Below are 23,742 nucleotides of genomic sequence, written 5' to 3' on the forward strand. Positions count from 1 at the left end.
CTCTTCTCGCAGGTCTTGCGGGCCAAATGGTTTGTTCTCCTGCCCAGGATCCACGCGTTTTCACATGCCGTCTTGAGCATGCCTGCTATTTTGTTCTTTCCCATCAGCGACTTTTTTGTACCACTGGGTTTCTGTGGCGTCATCAGGGCACCAGCAGTGATTTAATGTCAGGAAGAAAAGGTTGCCGATCTGGAGCATCTTGGCTGGGCGGCGAGCCACGAACAACTCATATGTCTGAACTGTGCATTTTTGGGTATCTTCAATGCTTTGTCAGCAAAGGCTTTTAGCTTCAAAGCCCGACTACCTGAGACAGATCCCTCGTCACAGGCCTTGGTGGGCCGCTCGTTAAATTAAAACTGTGGTCACCTGTTGAGTCGGTCTTCAGTTGGACATCGTCCCATTTCAGCTGGCGGCTCCCACCACAGCCCTGTGTCCGAACAGCACTGTCAGGTGCCGCCAGAACGTGCGTTGAAGAGTCTCGAGGCCGCAGCACCCAAGCTGGCCTGCGGCATATAGCATCTTCTCTTCCTCTTTGCTGATTGCAAGCTCTTGGTTCTGGCGGTTGCCCTTTGCTGTCGACTCGAGGAGCTCAACCCTGGCTTTCTTCACATCTTTCAGGCCTTGGTAATCGTTCAGGCCTTGGGCCCTTCAGGCCGATCAGGCCCAGGCCTTGGCTGTCTTTTTCAATATCTCCTTGGCCGTTATGCCCATATCGTTAGCATAACGGCCAAGCACTGAGACCGAAGAATACATTGAGCTGTTGTCGTACCCACCACCGTCTGTCTCCTTCAACTGGATCACGAATAAACAGAGCAGCTTGTTTAGCCCTTCTTTGCCCAAACTTTCTGTATCACCATTATTCAAGCTGGCAAAAGGTTGACCCTGCAATGTTTACCCTGCAATGCTACTTTTTCGCGGAAATATGTCCTCGACAACGAGCAAGCTTGGTTGCTATTTGTGCAACCTTAGCACTTCTCAGAATTCAAGGTGGTGGCCATCGCTATCTTGAATGATAACCAATTTTCTCATGTTCATCTGGATGACATAGATGGCCGTATGACATATCTTTATCGGGTGTATCTCTATTACGAGTCCATTTCTGGACTTATTTTTGGGCTACAAGATCTAATTTAACGTCAAATCAGATGTTAAATATCAAAAGAGTAGAAAACCTCCGATGTGCCATGTCACAATATCCAGAAAGAGTTTGAATGCAGTACAACCAGACAGCACCCGTCACATTACCCCACCACTTTTTAAAGGCATCATCACTATGTACATCTAACTCCCCTTCCTTGTCTTCGATGTTCATCTGCTTGCTGGTGCAACGGCTAGATCATGCGATTTCCTCCTAAGACTGGCAGCAGTCTGCACGCCAAAGGCCTGCTTTGCGGCTGTTGCAGCTGCGGCGTGCAACGCTGCATGTCTTGCTTTTAATGGTGCAGCTGCAGATCTCCGCGTCCCGCAGAGCCTCTGAAGTACTTGCTGCTGTTGAAACCGTAGCAGCAGGTCACTACATTTCTGATCGTCTCGGAAGTACCTGCTGCTGTTGAGACGGCAGCAGCAGGTCACTACATCCCCGAGCGCCTCGGAAGTACAAGGTCACTACATCCCCGAGCGCCTCGGAAGTACAAGGTCACTACATCCCCGAGCGCCTCGGAAGTACAATGTCACTACGTCCCCGAGCTCCTCGGAAGTACCTGCTGCTGTTGAGACGGCAGCAGCAGGTCACTACATCCCCGAGCGCCTCGGAAGTACAAGGTCACTACATCCCCGAGCACCTCGGAAGCTCCTGCTGCTGTTTAGACGGCAGCAGCAGGAGCAGCAAAGTGAAGGCTTCGACGCTCCAACCGAAGTTGGCAATATCTCCAGCGTTTCTTCGGGGGAATGACATGAATTTTACGACTGATTATATTCATCACTCTGCTGCTCTGTGTGCTCAGATGCAAAGTTGCTACTATATCCACAACTAGTTTTAGAGGGTTTGGTGCGTTTGTAGTGCTGAGGAATGACGCCTTAACAAAGGCAAGTGCCCTAAGTAGTTATAAAAAACTTTATCCGACGTCAGGTGAAAAAAGCACGTTCTGCCAGTGCGGAGAGGTCCAAACTGCATTCAGATGCAGATAGTGTCGCAAGCTCGGAGCGGTATGGTCTCCAGACGAAGTCAAACCCAATCGTTGGACTCCTCTTAAACCTGACAGCATGCCCGTGAATATGACGTTACACTGGAAGATCACACTGGCGATATGAGCGGATCGAGAACCCTGTCGTCCAGGCAATGGGCATGGAGGTGTCGAGCACGGCAACGGTATAAAACAAACCCTGTGGACCGGGTCCATGGTTTCACTGGACGGGCGTCCTCACGCTGCAGGTGATGAGAAGTCTGACCGCTAAAGATGATCCATCGAGGATGATGCCAGACATCACTCCATCCTCACACCCGTGCCAATACTTTATGTCAGGCGTTCTATCCACTCTTCAAAGTCCAGTTGCTGTTCCAGTTAAGACAGCGTCGGCCCGGGTTTGTGGATCCATCGTCTGTGGATTCTAGGCTGCCGGATTATGGATGTGGTCAGAATGCGAATTATTCAATGGAAAAGTTGTCTCGTCAGCACATGGTTTTGATGACCATTTGCATCGTCGACATTATTTGCCTCAGCCACAAATTATTACAAGGGTGACATGAACGCAGTCCATTTTGCATGTGTCTGTATTTTCCAGCAGTACCGGCGCGTACATATATCCCTCACGAAGCCTCACAGCTTCGCACGCTCGTGTGCGACCCTCCTAGCGCTCGCCGTCCATCCTTCTTAGTAATTTCGGGCTGGGGCAGGAGCACTGTAACGAGCAGGGGCCGGAGCAGGAGCATTGTACTGCCTGGGGGCAGGAGCGCCTGCGCCGTACTGCCTGGGGACAGGAGCAGGAGCGGGAGCGCTGTACTGCCTGGGAGCAGGAACAGGAGCGGGAGCGTTGTACTGCCGAGGAGCAGGAGCAGGAGCCGCAGGAGCGGGAGCGTTGTACTGCCGGGCAGCAGGAGCCGGGGCGCTGTAGCGGGCGGGAGTGGAAGCTGGGGCAGAACCATAGCTCTGCTCGCCCTGATACACCTGCGGTACGATCGGCAGCGGGTACTCGGTCGGCACCGGCGTTGGCAGGATGTCGCTGGACGGCTGGTAGCCGTTCTCGTCGGCAACAAACGTCACCTGGATGGGGTGGCCGTAGCCGTCGCTGTAGCTCCAGCCGCCCTGCTGGACGTAGCCGCCGGTGGGCTGGCCGTACTCGGATTTGCCGTAGCCGGCCTTGGGGCTGCCGTTCTCGTTACGTGAGATGCCGTTCTCGGTCTGGAAGCCGAACTGGTAGGTGCCGTCGCCCGGGTGGACATTCTCCTCGCTGAGGATGGCGAAGGGCTGGCCATAGCCGGCCGGCTGCTGGTAGGAGGCCTGTGCCGCCGGCTGCTGGTAGGAGGCTGGTGCCGGGGCCGCCGGTCGCTGGTAGGAGGCGGGTGCCGGCTGCGGCCGCGGGCCATCAGCGGAGGCCAGAGCCGCCAGCGAGGCTACGATCAGCTGGAAACACACCCAGCTGATGTCAGAGGGGGTGCCGACCCAGCAATGCAGGCAAGGGTTGAGAAGGCAAGGGCCAAGGGCCAACGGACGCCGGCCAATAGCCTGTCTTTGCTCGGCGTGTGCTGGCACTTTTACTGACAGTACAGACGCCGCTGGAATATGATTGTCAACCCTCATGTGAAGCACCGATCTCTCTGGCCGCACTCACCAGCTTCATGTTTGCCGTGGCGTTGTGAGATGGACACTACTGCTGGGGAGTGACTGATGCCTGGTGTCTGTGCGGCCGGGCTTTTATTTGGCCGTGGGAGGGCGACGCGGTTGGCCGTCACGCTGCCGCCGGCGGCGCTGCCTCACCTGACGCAACGCCCTCTGCAGTTGGCGCCCCCGTCCAGCCAGACGGCACGACCACAACCACTCAAATAGTCCACCGAGCTCACGTGAGCCGGCCCGACCCGACGCCGCTTCCGGGGGACGGCGGCACGGACCACGCACAGAAAGGACCGCGGGGATGTTTCGGTCGGTGGGCCGTCTTGAAGAGTGTGCTGTTGTCCTGCAATTTGGAGCCGGTGTCAGTGTTTGTGGAGCGACCGGTTCGATGAGATGGACGGCGGACTGACGGGCGCCCATGCGGGTGGCCTGTTTTGGTTCTACGACCAAGAGTTCTCTAGTGTTTCTCAAGTACATTACAAAGTTTTACGGCATCGGCATGTTAGGCTCCGACATGCTCACGGTATCACATATATGGTTAGACAGACAGATGATCTGACCTAGACAATCAGGATCACAAATATAATTAGATTGGCTCTTGCGGCGTGTTTGGTGACTACATCTACCGAGTTTTGACCTGGCTTTAAATCAGTGACAAAATTAGTTTGAATGAGACGCGTTGACTGAAGGCTCAAAACAGTTCCAGAAATACAAAACATGCCAAGGAATGTCATAGTTTCGGAGAGCATTGCTTCGTCCGGTGTCTGAATAATGATGCAATAGGTCAAGCGCAAAGTGAGTCGGGAAGTAGGTGAATGAGCAAGTTGCGAGGCACGTTTCATGAACAGTTCGTTGCCAAACTTAGCTAAGATGCCATACCATTGTACACGTTTTACTCGCTTAGTGTTAACCACGTTATCGTTCACCGATATTTTCAGGTCTATTTGTTTCTTCCTGGCGTTGGTATTTTCCATAGATCATTCATATATTACGTGTATATGTATACATATATAGCTGAACCTCGACCGAGCCATGAGGATGAAACTCATCGCGTTAAGTTGATTTGGATATGTGCTTCGGGTGCTTCGATTTCATTTTGATTTTGAGACCCGAAGCCAAAACAAAACCAAGCGATTGGATTGTTAATATAATAAACCATTTTAAAGTCAATATTCCGTGTTATTACAGTAGGAATGCAGAATTACAACGCATAACTCCTTATCTAGGCAATGTAAATCACACACTCTAGCAGGGTCGCGTTCTAACTATATATATATATATATATATATATATATATATATATATATATATATATATATCTATATCTATATCTATACATATATATGAACTACATATATATATATATATATATATATATATATACATATATATTTATATGTAAAAATCATAACCTTCGTGTTGTTTCATAAAAAATCGGGTTGTTAAGTTTTTCCATCTTATTTAACGCTTTTGAGGCAAAACAGGAATGCAGAAACATTATGTCTTACTATACGGTCGTAACAGGGGAGTAATCGTGAAGTTTTTGACGCTTTGGGGAACACTGCCCAGACAATTAATTGAAGACGTTTGTTTCGCGTGCCAAAGCATGCACTGAGAACAGCGTGTCCCAATGGGAAGCGTAGTCGCGATTCAAATTAAATGAGAACGACGGATTATCATATCAATATCCGTCAGTTTCCCCAAAATACATATATATATATATATATATATATATATATATATATATATATATATATATATATATATGTGTGTGTGTGTGTGTGTGTGTGTGTGTGTGTGTGTGTGTGTGTGTGTGTGTGTGTGTGTGTGTGTGTGTGTGTGTGTGTGCGTGTGCGTGTATATATGTATGTATACATTTGAACATGTATACTTAACATATACTTTATTTTCACCCTGCAGGATTTCAATACTAGTGAGACTATCCGTATTATCGAAGATTAAACTAGCGTGAAGTTGCGATGCCACTGTTGATTGGTTGGCCGGTGCAGGTTACCCTGCTTGCCGCTGCGCCGTAGTCTTGCTCGAAGCATATCTGCCTTGGCAACTGCTGCCAGGTTCGGTAGAATCTTAGTTGGTGAGGGACATTGGTTGAGTTAGAATCCGCCATCAGGATAGAAACGGTGTTTCCTTTTATGGTAATAGGGGATCCGGGGAACGCTGGGGTATCTGCTGTTGCTGACTTGGCCCAGGAGCACGAGCAAGGAGCGCTGCTTGGCGGCACAGCATATGGCACGGAGGGCTGAACGTGCGCCTCGTCGGCCGTGACGACGAGTGAGCGTTGAAGAGCGCCGGCATGGAGCACATGGCCAATAACACGACGGACAACGGCGCAGGCACGCGGACAAGAGCAAGACGGACAATGGCGCAGGCACACGGACAAGAGCAAGGCGAGAGCAAGGCGAATGATGGCACAGGCACGCGGAGCGCCAGTCCGGTGGGGTCCAGCCGCTGCAGTAGTCAGGCTCTGGCACGTACAACTTCATAGATAAACTTGACTTCCGCGATTGTCACGAACATCTGCATACGTGTGGTCACAGTTACTCCTTCCTGTACCTGCACTTTACAAATTAGTGGTGTTTACAAATTTGTGGTGACCACTGCGCGGGATTACAAGCTTCCCCCTTGTCTTTGGGCTGGTGGCACATGCCCCCTTTGCCCTGCTCTTATATTGTCCCATGGGGATAACTTTTTCAGTTTACAAAATACTTAAGTCTGCTAAATCTAGGATTTCTTAGACCTGCTGTCGACATTTTTTCATATGTTAACGAAAATGGCTAAATTTTGGGGAGGATGATATCTATTGCCACCAGTGGTGATCCATGTCAGCTCACCCATGCGTGTATACCTGCTGGAGCGCTCGAGTTGGTTTTGGCTCAAATGGGCATACTCCCGTATACTCGCGGATTAATTTGACTAGAATATTGCATGGAAAAGAGAACACCAACTCCCCTCTCTGTGCATTTTCTACGCATCTTGAGCTAGTGGTTCAATCGTCCCACGGAAGTTTACAGGCGCCACGGCCGTCTGCATTGCTATGTACCTCGGTTGTGCAAATGCAAGATGGCACATGTGACCTGTGCGGTTGACCACGGCACCAGTTATAATGCTTCGGGCGCGTGGTGTTAACGTTATTGAATTCCATTCTGACATACTAAAGAGCTGGAGAGAAGCGACACCTTAAATCCTATCTTGCCGCCATTGGAAGATACCTTGTTGTGGCAAGTCTTAGTAATATTTGGTTTCAACAAAGCAGACTAACACCCTTAAACCATCTTCGGTGGTCTCCAAGCGTACAAGCGCTCGCATAGCATGATTTTGAGATGTTGAAAAATTTGCAGAATGTTGCAAAAACATTATACAGTAAAACAAAGCGTCACAGAACTGTGTGTCCCCTCCAATCTTCTCGCAAGGACAAAGAGCCCCCTAAGAAGCAATGAAAGAAGACATGGAAAATCTCGCACAAAACCATTGTTGTGCAGCACACACTCCGTTGCAACGCTATCTTCCACGCACATATTACCTCTTCAAATGATCAGATGCCGCCCACCTCCCACCCATCGCACCACATTCTCCCTGACGCCCCCACTCACTCCCAAGTGTTCTAGCTCCGCTCTAGCCCTATCACATCGCATCCATTTCGCTACATGTTTTGTGGCTTTTCGTCCGCCCGTGAAGTGGAATTGGCATAAGTTCAGCGGGAAATCCAGATTTCAGGGTTGGTTAGGTGAATCCATATTTGGTATCGGTCATGTCATTGGGATGTTTCAAAGTCCCTGCCCCGCCGAGTGCGGAGGTAGTTTTCTGTCCCACTCAAGAATCCTCCCACGGTAGTTAGCTATAAACCGGAGCCGCTTTCACTTGGCCTGCTGAGTGAATGCTAAAGTAAGCTTTTTATGTCGTTATATAGACAGTTCCTGCATCTGATACCTTTGAATTAGAGCGCAGGTCACCTGCGGGTTACTACGCTTGTCGCCGCGTCGTAGTCGTGCTCGAAGCATATCTGCCTCGGCAACTACCAGCAGGCTGGATAGGATTTTAGTCTGTGTGGGACATTGGTTGAATTACAACTCACTATTTGGATAGAAACGCTGCTTTCCTCGATAATAATAGCTAAGGGGATCCGTGGAAATGCTGGGGTATCCTCCGTCCCCGGCTTGGCGCAGGGGCACGGACGAAGAGCGTTGCTTAGCGGTACAGCATACCGCAAAGGGGCTGAACGTGCGGTTGGTCGGCCGTAGCGACGGGTGAGCGTGGAAGACTGCCGGTATGGGGCACATGACCAATAACATGATGGGCAACGGTTCAGGCACGCGGACAAGAGCGCGACGGACAACGGCGCAGGCACACGGACAGGAGCACGACGGACAACGGCGCAGGCACGCGGGCAAGAGCATGGCGGACAACGGCGCAGGCACGCGGACAAGGGCGCGACGGACAACGGCGCCGGCACGTCAGTTCTGTGCGGTCCAGCCGCTGCAGTGGCCACGCTCTGGCACATACAACTTCACAGATTAACTTGATCTCGCTCATTGTCACGAACACTGGCATACATGCGGTCACATTTGTTCCGTCCTTTACCTACACTTACAAATTTGTGGTGACCACTGCGCGGGGCTCCAAGCTTCCTCTTTGTCTTTGGCGGGTGGTGCCCTGTGCCTCCTGTGCCCTGTCCATACATTATCCCGTGGAGAAGGCTTGGACAGGACGAGACCGCGACTACAACACATTATGGCACTGCGTGCTTGAACTCGGTGCTGGAACGTCTGAGCAACACTCGTGCCCTGCAGTGTTGCTCAGACGCTCGTTCTAAAATAAGCTTTTTGCGCAAATGTATGGACAATACCTGGATGCGAAAGCCTTCAGTTACAGCGGATATTCTCTTCACAAGAATACAATCAAATTAAGCAGCGCTTCCAAAGCGAGGGTTTAAGCACTACCTTTGAAAAGATCAGGGACGTTTCACGGCACTCTGAACTATGCCGTGCGACGTGTGTTGTGGGTTGGGTTCCTGGCAGCCAGGTCAGCGATCTGGTGGGGATGTGAACCATTCAGTTGAAAGGTTGCCTCGTCGGCCCATCATTTCGCTGGCCATTTACATCGTTGGCATCGTTTGTCTCAGCCACAAATGATGACAAGGTGCTATGAAAGCAGCCTATTTTACATGCGCCTGTATTTCTTAGCAGTACAGACGCATAAATACATCACTCATGCAGCTTCACAGCCTCGCACACCCGGCTGCGCTATTCATAGCACTCGCCGTCCATCCATCTTAGTAGTTGCGGGCGGGGGCAGGAACACCGTAACGATCAGGTGCCGAAGCAGGAACATCGTACTGTCTGGGGGCAGGAGCGGGAGCGCTGTACTGCCTGGGAGCAGGAGCAGGAGCGGGAGCGTTGTACTGCCGGGGAGCAGGCGCAGGACCCGCAGGAGCGGGAGCGTTGTACTGCCGGGCAGCAGGAGCCGGGGCGCTGTAGCGGGCGGGAGCGGGGGCTGGGGCGGAGCCATAGCTCTGCTCGCCCTGGTACACCTGCGGCACGATCGGCAGCGGGTACTCGGTCGGCACCGGCGTCGGCAGGATGTCGCTGGACGGCTGGTAGCCGTTCTCGTCGGCAACAAACGTCACCTGGATGGGGTTGCCGTAGTCGTCGCTGTAGCTCCAGCCGCCCTGCTGGACGTAGCCGCCGGTGGGCTGGCCGTACTCGGATTTGCCGTAGCCGGCCTTGGGGCTGCCGTTCTCGTTACGTGAGATGCCGTTCTCGGTCTGGAAGCCGAACTGGTAGGTGCCGTCGCCCGGGTGGACGTTCTCCTCGCTGAGGATGGCGAAGGGCTGGCCGTAGCCGGCCAGCTGCTGGTGGGAGGCCGGTGCCGCCGGCTGGTGGTAGGAGGCTGGTGCCGGGGCCGCCGGCCGCTGGTAGGAGGCGGGCGCCGGCTGCGGCCGCGGGCCATCAGCGCAGGCCAGAGCCGCCAGCGAGGCTACGATCAACTGGAAAAACGCCCAGCTGACGTCAGAGGGGTTGCTATACCAGCGGTGCAGGCAAGGGTTGAGGTTGCGACGCATTATTTTACCATGATAAGATGCAATTTAGCACCTTTGTCAGGTCAGCTTTTGTCATCGATCTCCACCCGTGGCTGCAGGGATTAAGGGATAGCTATGGAATGTGTGTAGCATCTGACAGCACATTGACTGGCGACATGGCGTTTTACGCTGATTCAAGGACCGCTGAAATTGTAGCCTGACGTCCGCACGTCTAGCTTGATCTCTTTTGGCCTTTGGGACATCATGCCATGGTGCTGGGTTTCGAAGCACGCGCTTATTATTCACGCTGCCAAATTGTAGCTGGTCGTGATAGCCCTGTCGTTCGCCAAAATGACTCCATACCCGTCCGCTAAGACTGATTAGAACGAGAAAAAAAAAACAACGAGACTAGGACTGAAGAATATTCGACTAAGCTGGCCGCGTAAAGAAACGGACACTGGCCAATGGGCCTATCTTTGCTAGGCGCACACTAATGCCCTAACTGACAGTACAGACGCCGCTGGAATACGAAAGGCAGCCCACATATGAAGCACCGATCTCCCTGGCCGTACTCACCAGCTTCATGTTAGCCGTGGCGTTGTGAGGTGGACACCACTGCTGGCGAGTGACTGGTGTCTGGTGTCTGTGCGGGCGGGCTTTTATTCTGCCGTGGGAGAGCGACGCGGTTGGCCGTCACGCTGCCTCCGGCGGCGCTGCCCCACTTGACGCAACGACCTCTGCAGTGGGCGCCCCCGTCCAGCCAGGCGACCCGACCACAACCGGCCGCCGGTCCACCGATTCCACGTGAGCCCGGCACTGCTTCCGAGGGGGCGCGGACGGCAGCACGGACCATGCACAGAGACAGGTTCAGCTTGGAAGCAGGAGGAAACAGGTTAGAAGGAAGCAGAAGGAAGCAGGTTGATTGGTTCGCTGGGGTGGGCAGCAGGCTGACGTGCTAGACCTCGTCACCTTCAGGTCGGCGTCGGAGCGGCACCGTGGTGGAAGCGAGCACCAGCCGATGATTTACAGACAGGCGGCCGATGTCGGAGGCCCGTTATGTTGCTACTGATACTGAAAGGCTGTTGGAGATCTTGAAGAATGTTCGAAACAATTATGCAAATACGACTCGTTGCCCGTGATATTTTAACCACACCACCATGGCGTGGCCTAAGAGTGCCCACAAGCATCACATGGAGGAATCCGATGAAGCACTTGATCAGTTCTTCACAACTTTTAACCAGATATGGATGCCAAATACAGGCAGGAAAACACGCCAGTTACGCGAGCTGTGAGGGCATGGCGAATTGCTTGCACTTTGTGCTGCCATGAAAAAGCTGACTGTGCGTGAGCCCTTAGCAGGCTATCCTTGGGTATTGGATTGGCTCGTAATCCCATTAAGGCCGACCGCCATCTGCCGTGCACACGACACACTGGCCTCACATCCCGCTCCGTGGCGGCCGTACGCGCTCCAAAGCTTCCCCTGTCGTGTTCATCACTTCCGGGCAGGGTAGACACCTAGATGTCACTGTGTTCGGAAAACGTAGCGCAATGGCAGGCAGAGCCGAGCGTGATGATGCATGAATATGTTGCCATTAAACAGTGGCCGGCACTTTTGCAAGTTTTCCTGCTCTTGAGAAGATGGAGCATAGCACGGCATGGCATGAGCACTCACTGGCACGGCTGCGGTCGCCGGCTCACGCCCGCTAACGCCGTCGTTTGTGGTCGCGGTGTGTCATGGCATGTGGATATCCCCTATTGTGATGCGTTAGCCACCGCACGAACAACGGCGGATGGACAAAGAGCTACGCGATGATGCGATAAATTTCGACTGCGCAGCAATGCTCCGTTAACGTATGATAAAATGGTCAATGAATGAAAGGTCAACAAAATATTGAAGATAACGATGCGGTCGGTTCTCAACTACTTCTGGCCCTGTTGGCGACTGCAAATTTGCTTTTCATTGGTGTCCGTATTCAATAGGAAGGCTATCGTGTGAAAGTATATTTACTTGAGCCCGAACCCTAAGCCGTGTAGTGTTCGGGCTATACGTAACTCTCGACCGAACGGGCAGAAGGGCTCTGAGCTCTTCTGATCGGTGTCACACGGCCTGACACCCTGTCAGGGGACACGGTATGTGATGTCCGCATTCTCCAGCTGCAGAGGTCCGCCTGGCTCCGACTGTAAGACGGTGGGTACGGTTCAGAAAGGTCACTTTCTTGCAAAATGCCCTCAGTATCCCGGCCCGCCCTAGCCAGCTAGTGATCTCACCAGCAAAAGCCGGCTGTTCGACAGATCTAACACGGCGTTCACCCGCAAACGTTAGATGAAGGGTAATCTAGATTTGGCCAGTATTTCGCGATTTCACGCATGTGTATAAAATGCTTCTATAGCATGTCATCTCAGCGTCATCTTATTAGGTGCTGTGGTGCCAGTTTCTGGGTACAAGTCAAAAGGAAGATGTTGAATTTGAAACAGCGGACAAATAAAAGGTACGGGTATTTCACGCTTTGATCCTCATCTGGGCAAGACAAAGGCTTGGTCTTTTTAAATAACCTGCATCCACTTATGACTTTGCACTAGCAAAGCGTAAAGAAATCTGAATATTTCAAGTCATGGGAAGTCTTCTTAGCTCATTACGGTGTGCATGGACACAGATGATATACAGTTCCAGGAAAGTGCAGACATATTTCATCCGACAAAGCCATTGGAAATCAACAGTTTTACTCTTTTTTTCACAACATTCGAATGCGCCACAACAGCTGCGGTGTCATATTCGTATTAGAGTACCAAACTCAAGATCTGTTGATCAAAATCAAGATCTGATAAAAAAGACCAAACCAAACCAAAAAAAGACCAAACTCAAGACCTGATCAAAATCAAGATCTGATCTGTTCAAACTGTTGTGTCTGCTGTCCTTAAAGGCAACGTTCCACCTTTACATGGGGTTTTGAACTGAAATAGACGTGTTGAGGAGCTTTTGATGCAGTTCACGGCCATGCCCTTTTTAAGACCCAAAATCCTCTGTCCCCGAGTTGTACTCCCGGAAAAGTGTGAAAAGTTTTTTGGGGAGACTACTTTAAAATCACCTTGGCATTCATGTCGTCATAGAAACGCCATAAGATTGCTGTTATATTATAGGCGGTTTTCTGCTCATGGTCAAAACAGCATGGCCGCTGATACATTTGCAAGAGCGATGATGTGGCACGTATGATGCAATCTGCGGAAGGTGATTGACTGTTAGAAAGATTTCGCTGCTGAATGCGTGTCGCGAACGTAAGCGTGAGCACTTTGAGGTTGTGCGACACTCGTCGCAAACGGGGCATTTTTCCTTAGTTCTAGGCCCTGGTTCAATGTTATAAAAAGAGAATGCCACTGTCCGCAAAGAAAGTACAGCCCCGAAAAACGGCACTCTCCCAAATGTTACAAAGCAAACAAGACGCGACGACAAATCCGCGTTTCTCTCGCGCTGACGTTTTTTTCTTCTACTAACGTATTTCTTACAGACAGCTCGTTCACCGAAGCAAAGAGCCTTGTACGGGTTTATGGGTCAGCCAGGCGTATCAAATTTTGGGAAATATTACAGTAATTTTATATATATATATATGTATATATATATATATATATATATATATATATATATATATATATATATGTATGTATATATATGGCTAAATATTCGTCACATCTTGTGGGACAAGTTTAAATCTGGAACAAAAGAATTGCGCCCTTCAAGTGCAACCTCTTGATAGCTCTTATACAGCCATGAACCCCTGTTGAGACTTTGTTTTGAAGGGAACTCACGGCGTAACACGGTGTTACAACCGAAAACCTGCGCGGATATTGCGAGAAAATCAGCAATTTGATAGTCCCGCGGGTTGTGCAAGTGTGGGATTAGACTTCATTGACATTGTATAAATCATGACATGAGTATAAATCAGGCGTTTGAAATGTGTGTGATCACTGGAGGTGTGTGGCAGTGGCTTGTTTTGACCTTGATGTGATGGGGAGTGTGCGTGCAAGGTTCATACTTCTAAGAGAGACCACTGTTTTGATATTCTTTAAATATATTGACTCCCAATAAAATGCTATAGTTTGATACCTACCTCTATCTTTAGGCTTGCGTTTGAATATGACAGGGTACTGACGCCGTCAAACTGAAAGAAACGCAAGCACCCATGCTGCAGGGGTGTCCAAAGGCCATTTGCCACTACATGATGATCTTGCCAACATTTGGGACCTATTGATATATTTCAGCATATAATTAATCCATTGCATGCCATTATATTAGCAATTCATTTAGGCAGAAGGGATAGGTCAGTGTGGACCATTAATGCACATGCTTGGTATAAGCTTGCGTGGTGCACCTTTGAAAATTGTCTTTCACTTAAGAATTCTGAAAATATAGTGCTGTATTATCATGGAAGCACCTACCACTGTTTTAACGAATCTTATATGCAGGCAAGCATTGCTTGTGGGTTACCATCCTCATATATAGTCACTGACACTGTTATATAGTCTTAGTCACTGCAACTTCCGTGAGATGCTGGGTGCTGAGAAAGGTGGAGAAGTACGGTGGTTGGTTTCTTGGACAACACCTAGTCACATTTTTATCATGTGCCTTGTGTGCACCGGCAGCTCCATCACTTCCTTGCATTTCGCCCATCTCACAACTACATGCGCTTGTCATGGCTCCAGCATTCTGCAAGGTCAGCAGGTGTTATGCATGTGTGATTACCTGTGTGAACCGCATTTTTAACACGCGCCCGGGTAGCCGTTTGGCTACCCTTCGCTCGTGTGGGGGTCAATTTGACCCCCTGAGATCTCGGGAAGTAAGAGAGCTAGACACACCAAATTCACAGTGTCTTGACCTGTACGTGAGATCCCTTAGGTCACAGTCTAAAGTTCATAGGGTCATGATATTTAGGTCAGATGAGATCGAACAAGGTCAGATTCCAGATTGGTCTCCAAAGGGCCACTAGAACCTAGACAACTGTTTTATGAAAAGATTCACACGCTCAGTTAAGGTAAGCGACCTGGTTTAACCTTTTAACATGCGCTCGGATGACCGGTTAGATACCCTTCGCTCGGGCGGAGGGGGTCACTTTGATCCCTCTGAGATCTCGGGAACGAAGATAGCTAGAGGGGCAAGATTCACGGGATGTGTTGAACTATACGTGAACTCACTTAGGTCAAAGTTTAAAGTTCCGAGGCTATGACCTCCGGGTTAGAAAAGGTCAAAAGGTTAAATTCCAGATTGGTCTCCAAAAGGCCCCTAGAATCTAGGCAACCAATCTAAGCAAAACTTCACACTCAGTTAAGGTTAGTGACCCTGTTCGACTTTTTAAAGTCATGATGATCAAACTGATCCAAGAGGGATTTGAGTTCTGCATTTGCATAATCGACAAAGATTACGCTAGGCAGTATGTTACTGGAAAAAAATTGTTGCCCTGGGTCATATTAGGTCACTGACCTATTCTGTCCTATAATAAGTCCATGGAAGACGTACAATGCGGTTCCTCTCACCAATATGTTCGAAATGAGCACCAGAAACCAGCCCATAGAACAAGCCTGAGAGTAACAAATTAGGCTGATTTTGACCTTGGTCTGACCTTCATACCTGACCCTAGGTTAATGCTATTTGTTTATTCAAATGTTGTGTTGCTTAAAAAGGTATCTCAGAGATGTATGGCTTTGTCTAACACTCCGTTGCTTGATCAGATTGAACGATTCCCTAGAACGTGCCTTCGCCGAAACCATGACCTGATTTTGACCTGCCATTGGTCAGCGACCTTACAAGGTGCATCTAAATGTTTGTTGTCAGACAATCCGCTATCCAATTGTATACAGCTTTGCAAAATTTGGCGTGGCTACGCCGCACCGTTCGAAAATCACTTCGGGAAAACCTTCGGAGGAGTCAATTTGAACCCCACCCGAGCGTGTCTTAAGTGAAGCAGCCTGATGGCTGCATGTTGCATGACTGTGGAAGCAGGAGACATGATTGCATTTTTGTCATCCATGTTTTTGGATTCCCAAAACAGGCTGAGCAAGTGATGTCACGTATTGGTTGTGTGCTTTGCTGAAAGGGATTTGTATTTTGTATCATGTGGTTTTGGCCAGTCATATGTCAGATGCAGAGGTAATACAGGAATACACGTCTGGCCCATCTTTTCACGATGGAATTTATTGTGAAAGCAGCAGGGATGACAGCACAAAAACTATATCACTGCTCATTATGTCATGCCACAGTGCAGCACTGAGGTAGTGCCACGATGGCACTGTTGACCCGTGCCATTATGCACTGTACCACATTGGTTAGCGACTCTATGTCAAGCCTATGAGATAACAGGTTATAAGTTGTGACTGACTGGTATTAACTGATCTAACAACTCTAAATGACCATCATCAGCAAGAATGCTGTTCCACCATAGCGGTTATATCAGGGTTAACTAGTAATTGCATGAATAATCCTAAGCAAGAAAAACATTCATGGTAGCTCAACCCTACTATCTTCACCATGACATTAACAATGTTTTGGCAATCAATTCACAGCAACGAGCACAGATTCACTGATTTTTGCATGCAACTGCGTTACAATTTCACAAGTAAGTAACTACCGTGCACATCGCATGATATCATTGCCAGGATTACAGCACTGCAGGTAAGGATAAGTCGACAATACAATATGTATGTCAAACAGCCCACCAAGGCTTCTCTTACGACCAATGTCAAGACAAAGAATACACAAACAAGCCGTCCATTAATCAGCCACGCAACACAGCGCCCGCGGCGAGAATGGCCGGTTGGCGTCAGCTTTCGTGCGTTTCGATGTATTCTGTAGGTCTTGCTACCAGATGCTGCCAGGTACTGCTGTCGTCACAAACCAACTCCATGACGCCATCAAACAATGACGTAACGAGGCACCTTTTTCAAACTTTGAAATTTTGCTCTTTAGGGCTGCTTTTAAACCTTGAAAGCTCACCAATAGTCAAAAGTAAGCTTTTCCCGTCATATCTGATGCTTATCTCAATATGTTTAAATGTGGAACATTCCCTTTCAAGTGTTTTGCAATTTCTCTGCAAAATGTTCCGACCAAAACCTTGCATACACTTTATATCTAAATTGAATTAATTTGCCAGCCGCCCAAACATGAAGGGGATTGTACCCAAGACCGAACAATCTGTAGGGAATGAAGGAGACAATGTGAAGCAAGAAACTTGCTTTTCATCTTAATTTCCCACGCATTATTCACTCTCGGGTGCATATCAAACATGTTTGGGCGGCTTGGAAATTAATCCAATTCATGTACAAATTAAATGCCAGCTTGCAGACGGAGTATTTTGCAGAGAAAATGGTCAACATTTGAAGCCATAGATGGTGTTTATAAAGATAATCGGAAAGGAAGAAAAAGTGAAGTTGTATCACAACCGTCTGAGACCAAGAAAAGCAACAGTAATTGAATAAAGATAGAGACGTAGAGTTGTTGGGCCAGTTTTTGTCATCAATCAGCTTGATCCAAAGTCCGTGAAAACGAGTGCTCAAATTTCGATATTCAGCTTTATACTTCATTAAGTAGTAATTGAGTCGTCAAGTTTCTTCGGGTACAAGAAATACGTGGAGTAAAATTCTCTACCACGCTTTGGTGGTGTTTGTATTAAGCTTTTCTTTGCTGCGTTGTCTGTGTAGTGTGACCCAAATAATTGGGGATGCATGTAAACCTTGCATTTGGCACAGAGCTGATGATTGTGATGAATTTTACCAATAAACCAAACTTGACGCAAGCAAGCAGCTGGAGTCACTGAGGCTCTCGGGATTGAAGGTACTTGGTGCCCTTGCTTTGTAAATGCATAGGCATAAGTCAAATGTAGGTGAGGCAGGATATAGCCATGGGTGTCCGGGTTCTGTTTAGCCTTGTTTTTGCTTGATGGCTTCAAGTGAGCTCGGTTTTGGATGATGTCTTGGAACCTCTGAAAGGGAAGTATGGGTTTGGTATGTGTGGTTAGACGATAGCAGGAAGGAGTGAAAAATTCACATTAAGTATGGGGAGAATGAATGAAAAATAACGCCTCATAGGGTGCTTCGTAACACGCACAGTCGGTGATTCTAGAACGCTGTGCATCGGTATGGGCATGCATACTTAATCTGCATTGATTTCACCTTATCGTTCTTATATAAGAATGAAACTACTCGTGTTGCCCAAGACTAAAATAGATTTTAGTCGCGATGCGCCTGCTGATCGGATGACCACTGTGGGTTAACCTGCTTGTCGCCGCGCTGTAGTCGTGCTCGAAGCATATCTGCCTCGGCAAATATCAACAGGTTGGATAGGATTTTAGTTTGTGTGGGACATTGGTTGAATTAGACTCCACTATTTGGATAGGAACGATGCTTTCCTCAGTAATGATAGCTAAGGGGCTCGGCAGAAATACTGGGATATCCTTTGTCCCCGGCTTGGCGTAGGGGCACGGACGAGGAGCGCTGCCTAGCGGTACAGCATATCGCACAGGGGCTGAACGCGCGCTTGGTCGGCCTTGACGATGAGTGAAGGTGGAAGAGCACCGGCATGGAGCACGTGGCCAATAACACCACGGACAACGGCGCAGGCACGTGGCCAAGAACACGAAGGACAACGGTGCAAGCACGCGGACAAGAGCATGGTGAACAATGGCAGAGGCACGCGGAGCGCCAGTCCGGTGCGGTCCAGCCGCTGCAGTAGTCAGGCTCTGGCACGTACAACTTAGTACAACTTCATAGATCATCTTGACTCCCGTGATTGCCACGAACGTTTGCATACGTGTGGTCACAGTTACTCCCTCCTGTACCTTCACTTACAAATTTGTTGCGACCACGGCCCGGGGTTTCAAGCTTCCTCTTTGCCTTTGGACGGGTGGTACATGCCCTCTTTGCCATGCTCTTACATTGTCCCATGAGGAAGACTTGGAAAGATGGAAAAGCTTTCAGGCCCGGGGCTCGTCAGCTGGAGTACAGAAAGGCGACAGGTTAAACACCAGCCTGGTGCACGCAACAGGTGTCGACACGGTGCCACAGAACGTCCAGCAATAAACAGGCATGAGCTTGCAATGTTTGCAGCAAAAAGTTTGCCGTATCATTAGCTATGCTAAAAAAGATTGTGTATAAGGGCGTCAACCTTGTCAACCGGCGACCAAATCCTACCACTTCTGACATCGGTGACCGACGGCCTCAGCGCCAGACAGAACCCAACGGAGGCCTACAGGCGTCTCCCGCGTCTGAAGAACTTGTAGTGTGATAAATTAGAAGTGTTTTGATCTGTTTGCTGACAGCTTAAGACCCCGATGCAGTGTACGGCGTGGGGCCACGTGTAGGGCTTTTGGCAGGTCCTGGGAAGTGGTTCCGCCGATCTCATCCAAGACGGGCCAGTTCATTTGCAGGCCTACTTTAACGTCTTCCCCAAGACGGAAACGCTCCACAGAGACAAAAAGCCAACGCGCTTGATCATCAACAAAGTATCTAAAGCGCAAGATCTGCATCAAAAACCTCTCGACCCAGACGCTGCTGCACGTTCAAGTGGCGCCTCTTAAGCGACTTGCTAGAGAAGGCGTCGCTGGAGAAGGCGAGCGGCCAGATCAACATAACCGTGAACTTCTCCGTCAACGGACTGAGCCTCTCGCCCGACTTCGCCGGACAGGTGCCCTTCAAGTACAATGTGTGCGGCGGGGCCTACCATTCTGACACCCGACTCCGCCGGACAGGTGCCCTTCAAGTACAACGTGTGCGGCGGGGTCTCCCATTCTGACGCCCGACACCGCCGGACAGGCGCTCTGAGAGTACAACCCGTGCTGCGGGGCCTGCCATTCTGACACCCGACTCCGCCGGACAAGCGCCTTGCAAGTACAACCTGCGCAACGGAGCCAGCCATGCGACGTGACTAGCAGTCCGGCGTTGTCGATCCATCATCTGTGGGTTCCTGGCAACCAGATAAGGGATCTTTTGTGGATGTGAACTATTCAGTTGAAATGTTGCCTCGTCGGTCCATCATGTTGTTGGCCATTTACATCGTTGGCATCGATTGTCTCAGGTACAGATGATCATAACAGTGCGGTGAAAACAGTTTATTTTACATGCGCCCGTATTTCTCAGCAACACGGGCGCATAAATATTTCACTCATGCAGCCTCACAGCCTCGCACACTCGTAAACGCTATGCCTAGCGCTCGCCGTCCATCCGCCTTAGTAGTTGCGAGCGAGGGCAGGAGCACTGTAACGAGCAGGAGCCGGAGCAGGAGCATTGTACTGTCTTGGAGCAGGAGCGGAAGCGCTGTACTGCCTGGGAGCAGGAGCAGGAGCGGGAGCGTTGTACTGGCGAGGAGCAGGAGCCGAAGGAGCGGGAGCGCTGTACTGCCCGGGCGCAGGAGCAGGAGCGTTGTACTGCCGGGGAGCAGGCGCAGGACCCGCAGGAGCGGGAGCGTTGTACTGCCGGGCAGCAGGAGCCGGGGCGCTGTAGCGGGCGGGAGCGGGGGCTGGGGCAGAGCCATAGGTCTGCTCGCCCTGGTACACCTGTGGCACGATCGGCAGCGGGTACTCGGTCGGCACCGGCGTCGGCAGGATGTCGCTAGACGGCTGGTAGCCGTTCTCGTCGGCAACAAACGTCACCTGGATGGGGTGGCCGTAGTCGTCGCTGTAGCTCCAGCCGCCCTGCTGGACGTAGCCGCCGGTGGGCTGGCCGTACTCGGATTTGCCGTAGCCGGCGTTGGGGCTGCCGTTCTCGTTACGTGAGATGCCGTTCTCGGTCTGGAAGCTGAACTGGTAGGTGCCGTCGCCCGGGTGGACGTTCTCCTCGCTGAGGATGGCGAAGGGCTGGCCGTAGCCGGCCGGCTGCTGGTGGGAGGGCGGTGCCGCCGGCTGGTGGTAGGAGGCTGGTGCCGGGGCCGCCGGCCGCTGGTAGGAGGCGGGCGCCGGCTGCTGCCGCGGGCCATCAGCGCAGGCCAGAGCCGCCAGCGAGGCTACGATCAACTGGAAACACACCCAGCTGACGTCAGAGGAGGTGCCGACCCAGCGGTGCATGCAGAGGTTGAAATCACGACGCACCTTTTTACCGTGATAAGACGTGGTTCAGCGCCTTTGTCAGGTCAGTTTCTCTCATCAGTGGATGCAGGGATCAAGGGATAGTTGTGGAATATGTGCAGCACCTGACAGCGACGACCGGCGACGCGGCCTTTCGCACTGATCCAGGGACTGTTGAAATTGTGGCCTACGTCCGCACTTTTGTTCTGATCTCTTCTGGCCAGTGTGGTATCGTAGCAACGTTTTGGATGTCAAATTACGCTCTTGCTTTTTAAGCTGACCAATTTAAGCACGTCTTGCTAATATTGCGGTTCACCGAAATGGCTCCATGCCTACCTGTTTAGGCTCTTTGGAACGGAATGAAAAAAAACGTTCAGGCACTAAAATTAAACACTGAGTTTGCCGGACGCGGAATTTATGGAAGATGATCAACAACCCTATTTGCAAGACCTTTTGTGGCGCCCTAACTGACAGTACGGACACCGCTAAAATACGAAAGGCAACGCTGATGTGAAGCACCGATCTTCCGGACCGTACTCACCAGCTTCATGTTTGCCGTGGCGTTGTGAGGTGGACACCACTGCTGGCGAGTGACTGGTGCCTGATGTCTGTGCGGCCGGCCTTTTATTCGGCCGCGGGAGGGCGACGCGGTTGGCCGTCACGCTGCCGCCGGCGGCGTTGCCCCGCCTGACGCAACGCCCTCTGCAGTGGGCGTCCCCGTCCAGCCAGACGACCCGACCACAACCGGCCTCCGGTCCACCGATTCCACGTGAGACGGCTCGGCCCGGCACCGCTTCCGAGAGGGCGGGGACGGCGGCACGGAGCACGCATTGAGACAGGTTCAGGTTACAAGCAGAAGGGTTAGCAGGTTAAAATGTTCTCTGGTACAGGGGACAGGCTGACGCTCTGGGTTGCGCCACCTTCAGGTCGGCGTCGGAGCGGCACGGCCGCGGAATCGAACACCAGCCAATGATTCGCAGGGAAGCGGCCTATGACGGATGTCTTTTGCGTTGTGACTGATGCTGAAAGGCTAGTGAAGACCCTAAAAAGACATCAAGCCCTTTGGTTCCTGAGTTAAAGGCCTGCAAAAGTGCGAAAGGGTTTAATGGGAGACTACTTTAAAGTCACCTTGGCATTGATGACATCATAGAAACGTCATACGATCGTCGTTATATTTCAGGCTGTTTTCTGCTTATGGTCCAAAAATAATTGCTGCTAATACATTAACACGAGCGACGATGCGGCACGCATGGTACAATCCGCGGAAGGTGATTGGCTGTTAAAAAATTCCGCTGCTGAATGCGCGTCGCGAACTTAACGGCGGGCACTTTCAGGTTGTCTGGCACTTGTGGCCAATTGGGCATTTTCCTTAGATTTACGCCATAGGTCAAGGTTATACAAAGAGAATGCCACTGTCTGCAAATATAGCGCAGTACCGAAAAACGGCACACTTCCGAATGTCATAAAAACAGACAAGACACGACAGCAAATCCGCCTTTTTCTCGTACTGACGTTTTCTTTTCTTTTACTGACGTGTTTTTTAGACAACTCAGTTAGCGTCTTGTATACCGGAGAAAGGGGCCCTGCATGGTGTTATGGGTTAGCCAGGCATTGTAACATCGGGAAAATAGTACAGTAAGTTTAGATATATAGATTTTGCTAAATATTCGTCACATGTCGAAGGACAAGTTTAAATCATGAACAAAATGATTGTGTCCTTCAAGTGCAAACTCTTGAGTTGTGTTACCATGAACCCCTGTTGGGATTCCGTTTTTGAAGGGAGCTCAAGGCGAAACACGGTGTTATAACCGAAAACCTGTGGGGTATTGCAAGAAAACCTGCAATTTGATACTCTCGCGGGTTATGCAAGTGTGGGATTACACTTATTTGAAATTAGAGTGTAAATTAGGGCTTTGAAATTGGTGTGATCACTGATAGAGCGTGCCAGTGGCTTGTATTAATCTTGATGTAATGGGGAGGGTGCGTGCGAGGTTTGTACTTGAAACAGAGAACATTGCTTTGGTATTCTGTCAATGTAATGAATCCCAATAAAATGGTATGGTTTGAGACCTGTTCTAGGTTTTCGATTTAACATGAGAAAGTTGTGATGGCGTCGAACTGAAAGAAACACTGGCATCTATGGCTCAGGGATGCTCAAAGGCAATTTGCTATTTGATTATGATCTTGCCATAATTTTGAACCCATTGGGATATTCCACCATGTAATTAACCCCTCGCATGCCGTTATATTAGCAATTCATTTCGGCAGTGGGGACAGGTCAGTGCGGCTCATCAATGCACATGCTTGGTCTGAGCATTTCAATTGTGTGAGATACTGGGTACGGAGGAAGGTGGAGAAGTATTGCAGTTGGTTTCTTGGACAGCACTTAATAGCATTTTTATCATCTGCCTTGTGTGCACCGGCAGCTTCATCACTTCTTTGCATTTCGCCCATCTAACCGTAACTATATGCACTTGTCATGTCTCCAGCATTGAGCAAGGTCAGCCGTTCGCAGTGTTATTTCACGACATCGAATGTTTTCTTGTTATGCATGTGCGATTACTTGTGTGAATCGCATTTTTCACACGCGCTCGGGTAGCCGTTTGGATACCCATCGCTCGAGTGGGGTGTCAATTTGCCCCCCCCCTGAGATCTCGGGAACTAAAAGAGCTAGACACGCCAAATTCATAGAGTGTCTTGGCCTGTACGTAATTTCTTAGGTCAAAGTTTGAAGTTCGTAAGTCTTGACCGTCGGGTCAAATAGGGTCAGACAAGGTCATATTCCAGCATGGTGTCCAAAAGAGCCCTAGAATCTAGGCAACTGTTTTAAGAAAAATTTCACGCGTTCAGTAAGGGTCAGTGACTTTGTTTGACCTTTCAACACGCGCCAGGGTCACCG

At 50.2% G+C, this 23,742-nt stretch overlaps 1 protein-coding gene across 1 annotated transcript in view; it reads right to left on the minus strand.

The window, feature by feature from the left end:
* The window catches only part of LOC119098890 (prisilkin-39-like), a 55,609-nt gene that overhangs the window by 3,408 nt on the left and 28,459 nt on the right, over positions 1-23,742 (minus strand). Inside the window, exons 6-8 of the mRNA XM_037221938.1 lie at positions 20,433-20,570; positions 9,412-9,591; positions 3,105-3,404 (exon numbers count right to left, since the gene is read on the minus strand). Of these exons, the coding sequence (XP_037077833.1) occupies positions 3,105-3,404; positions 9,412-9,591; positions 20,433-20,570 (618 nt within the window). The remainder of the gene's footprint in view (positions 1-3,104; positions 3,405-9,411; positions 9,592-20,432; positions 20,571-23,742) is intronic.

This window comes from Pollicipes pollicipes, unplaced genomic scaffold, assembly GCF_011947565.3.
Source record: "Pollicipes pollicipes isolate AB1234 unplaced genomic scaffold, Ppol_2.1 Scaffold_2555;HRSCAF=2994_pilon_pilon_pilon, whole genome shotgun sequence".
In the NCBI taxonomy this organism is placed as follows: domain Eukaryota; kingdom Metazoa; phylum Arthropoda; class Thecostraca; order Pollicipedomorpha; family Pollicipedidae; genus Pollicipes; species Pollicipes pollicipes.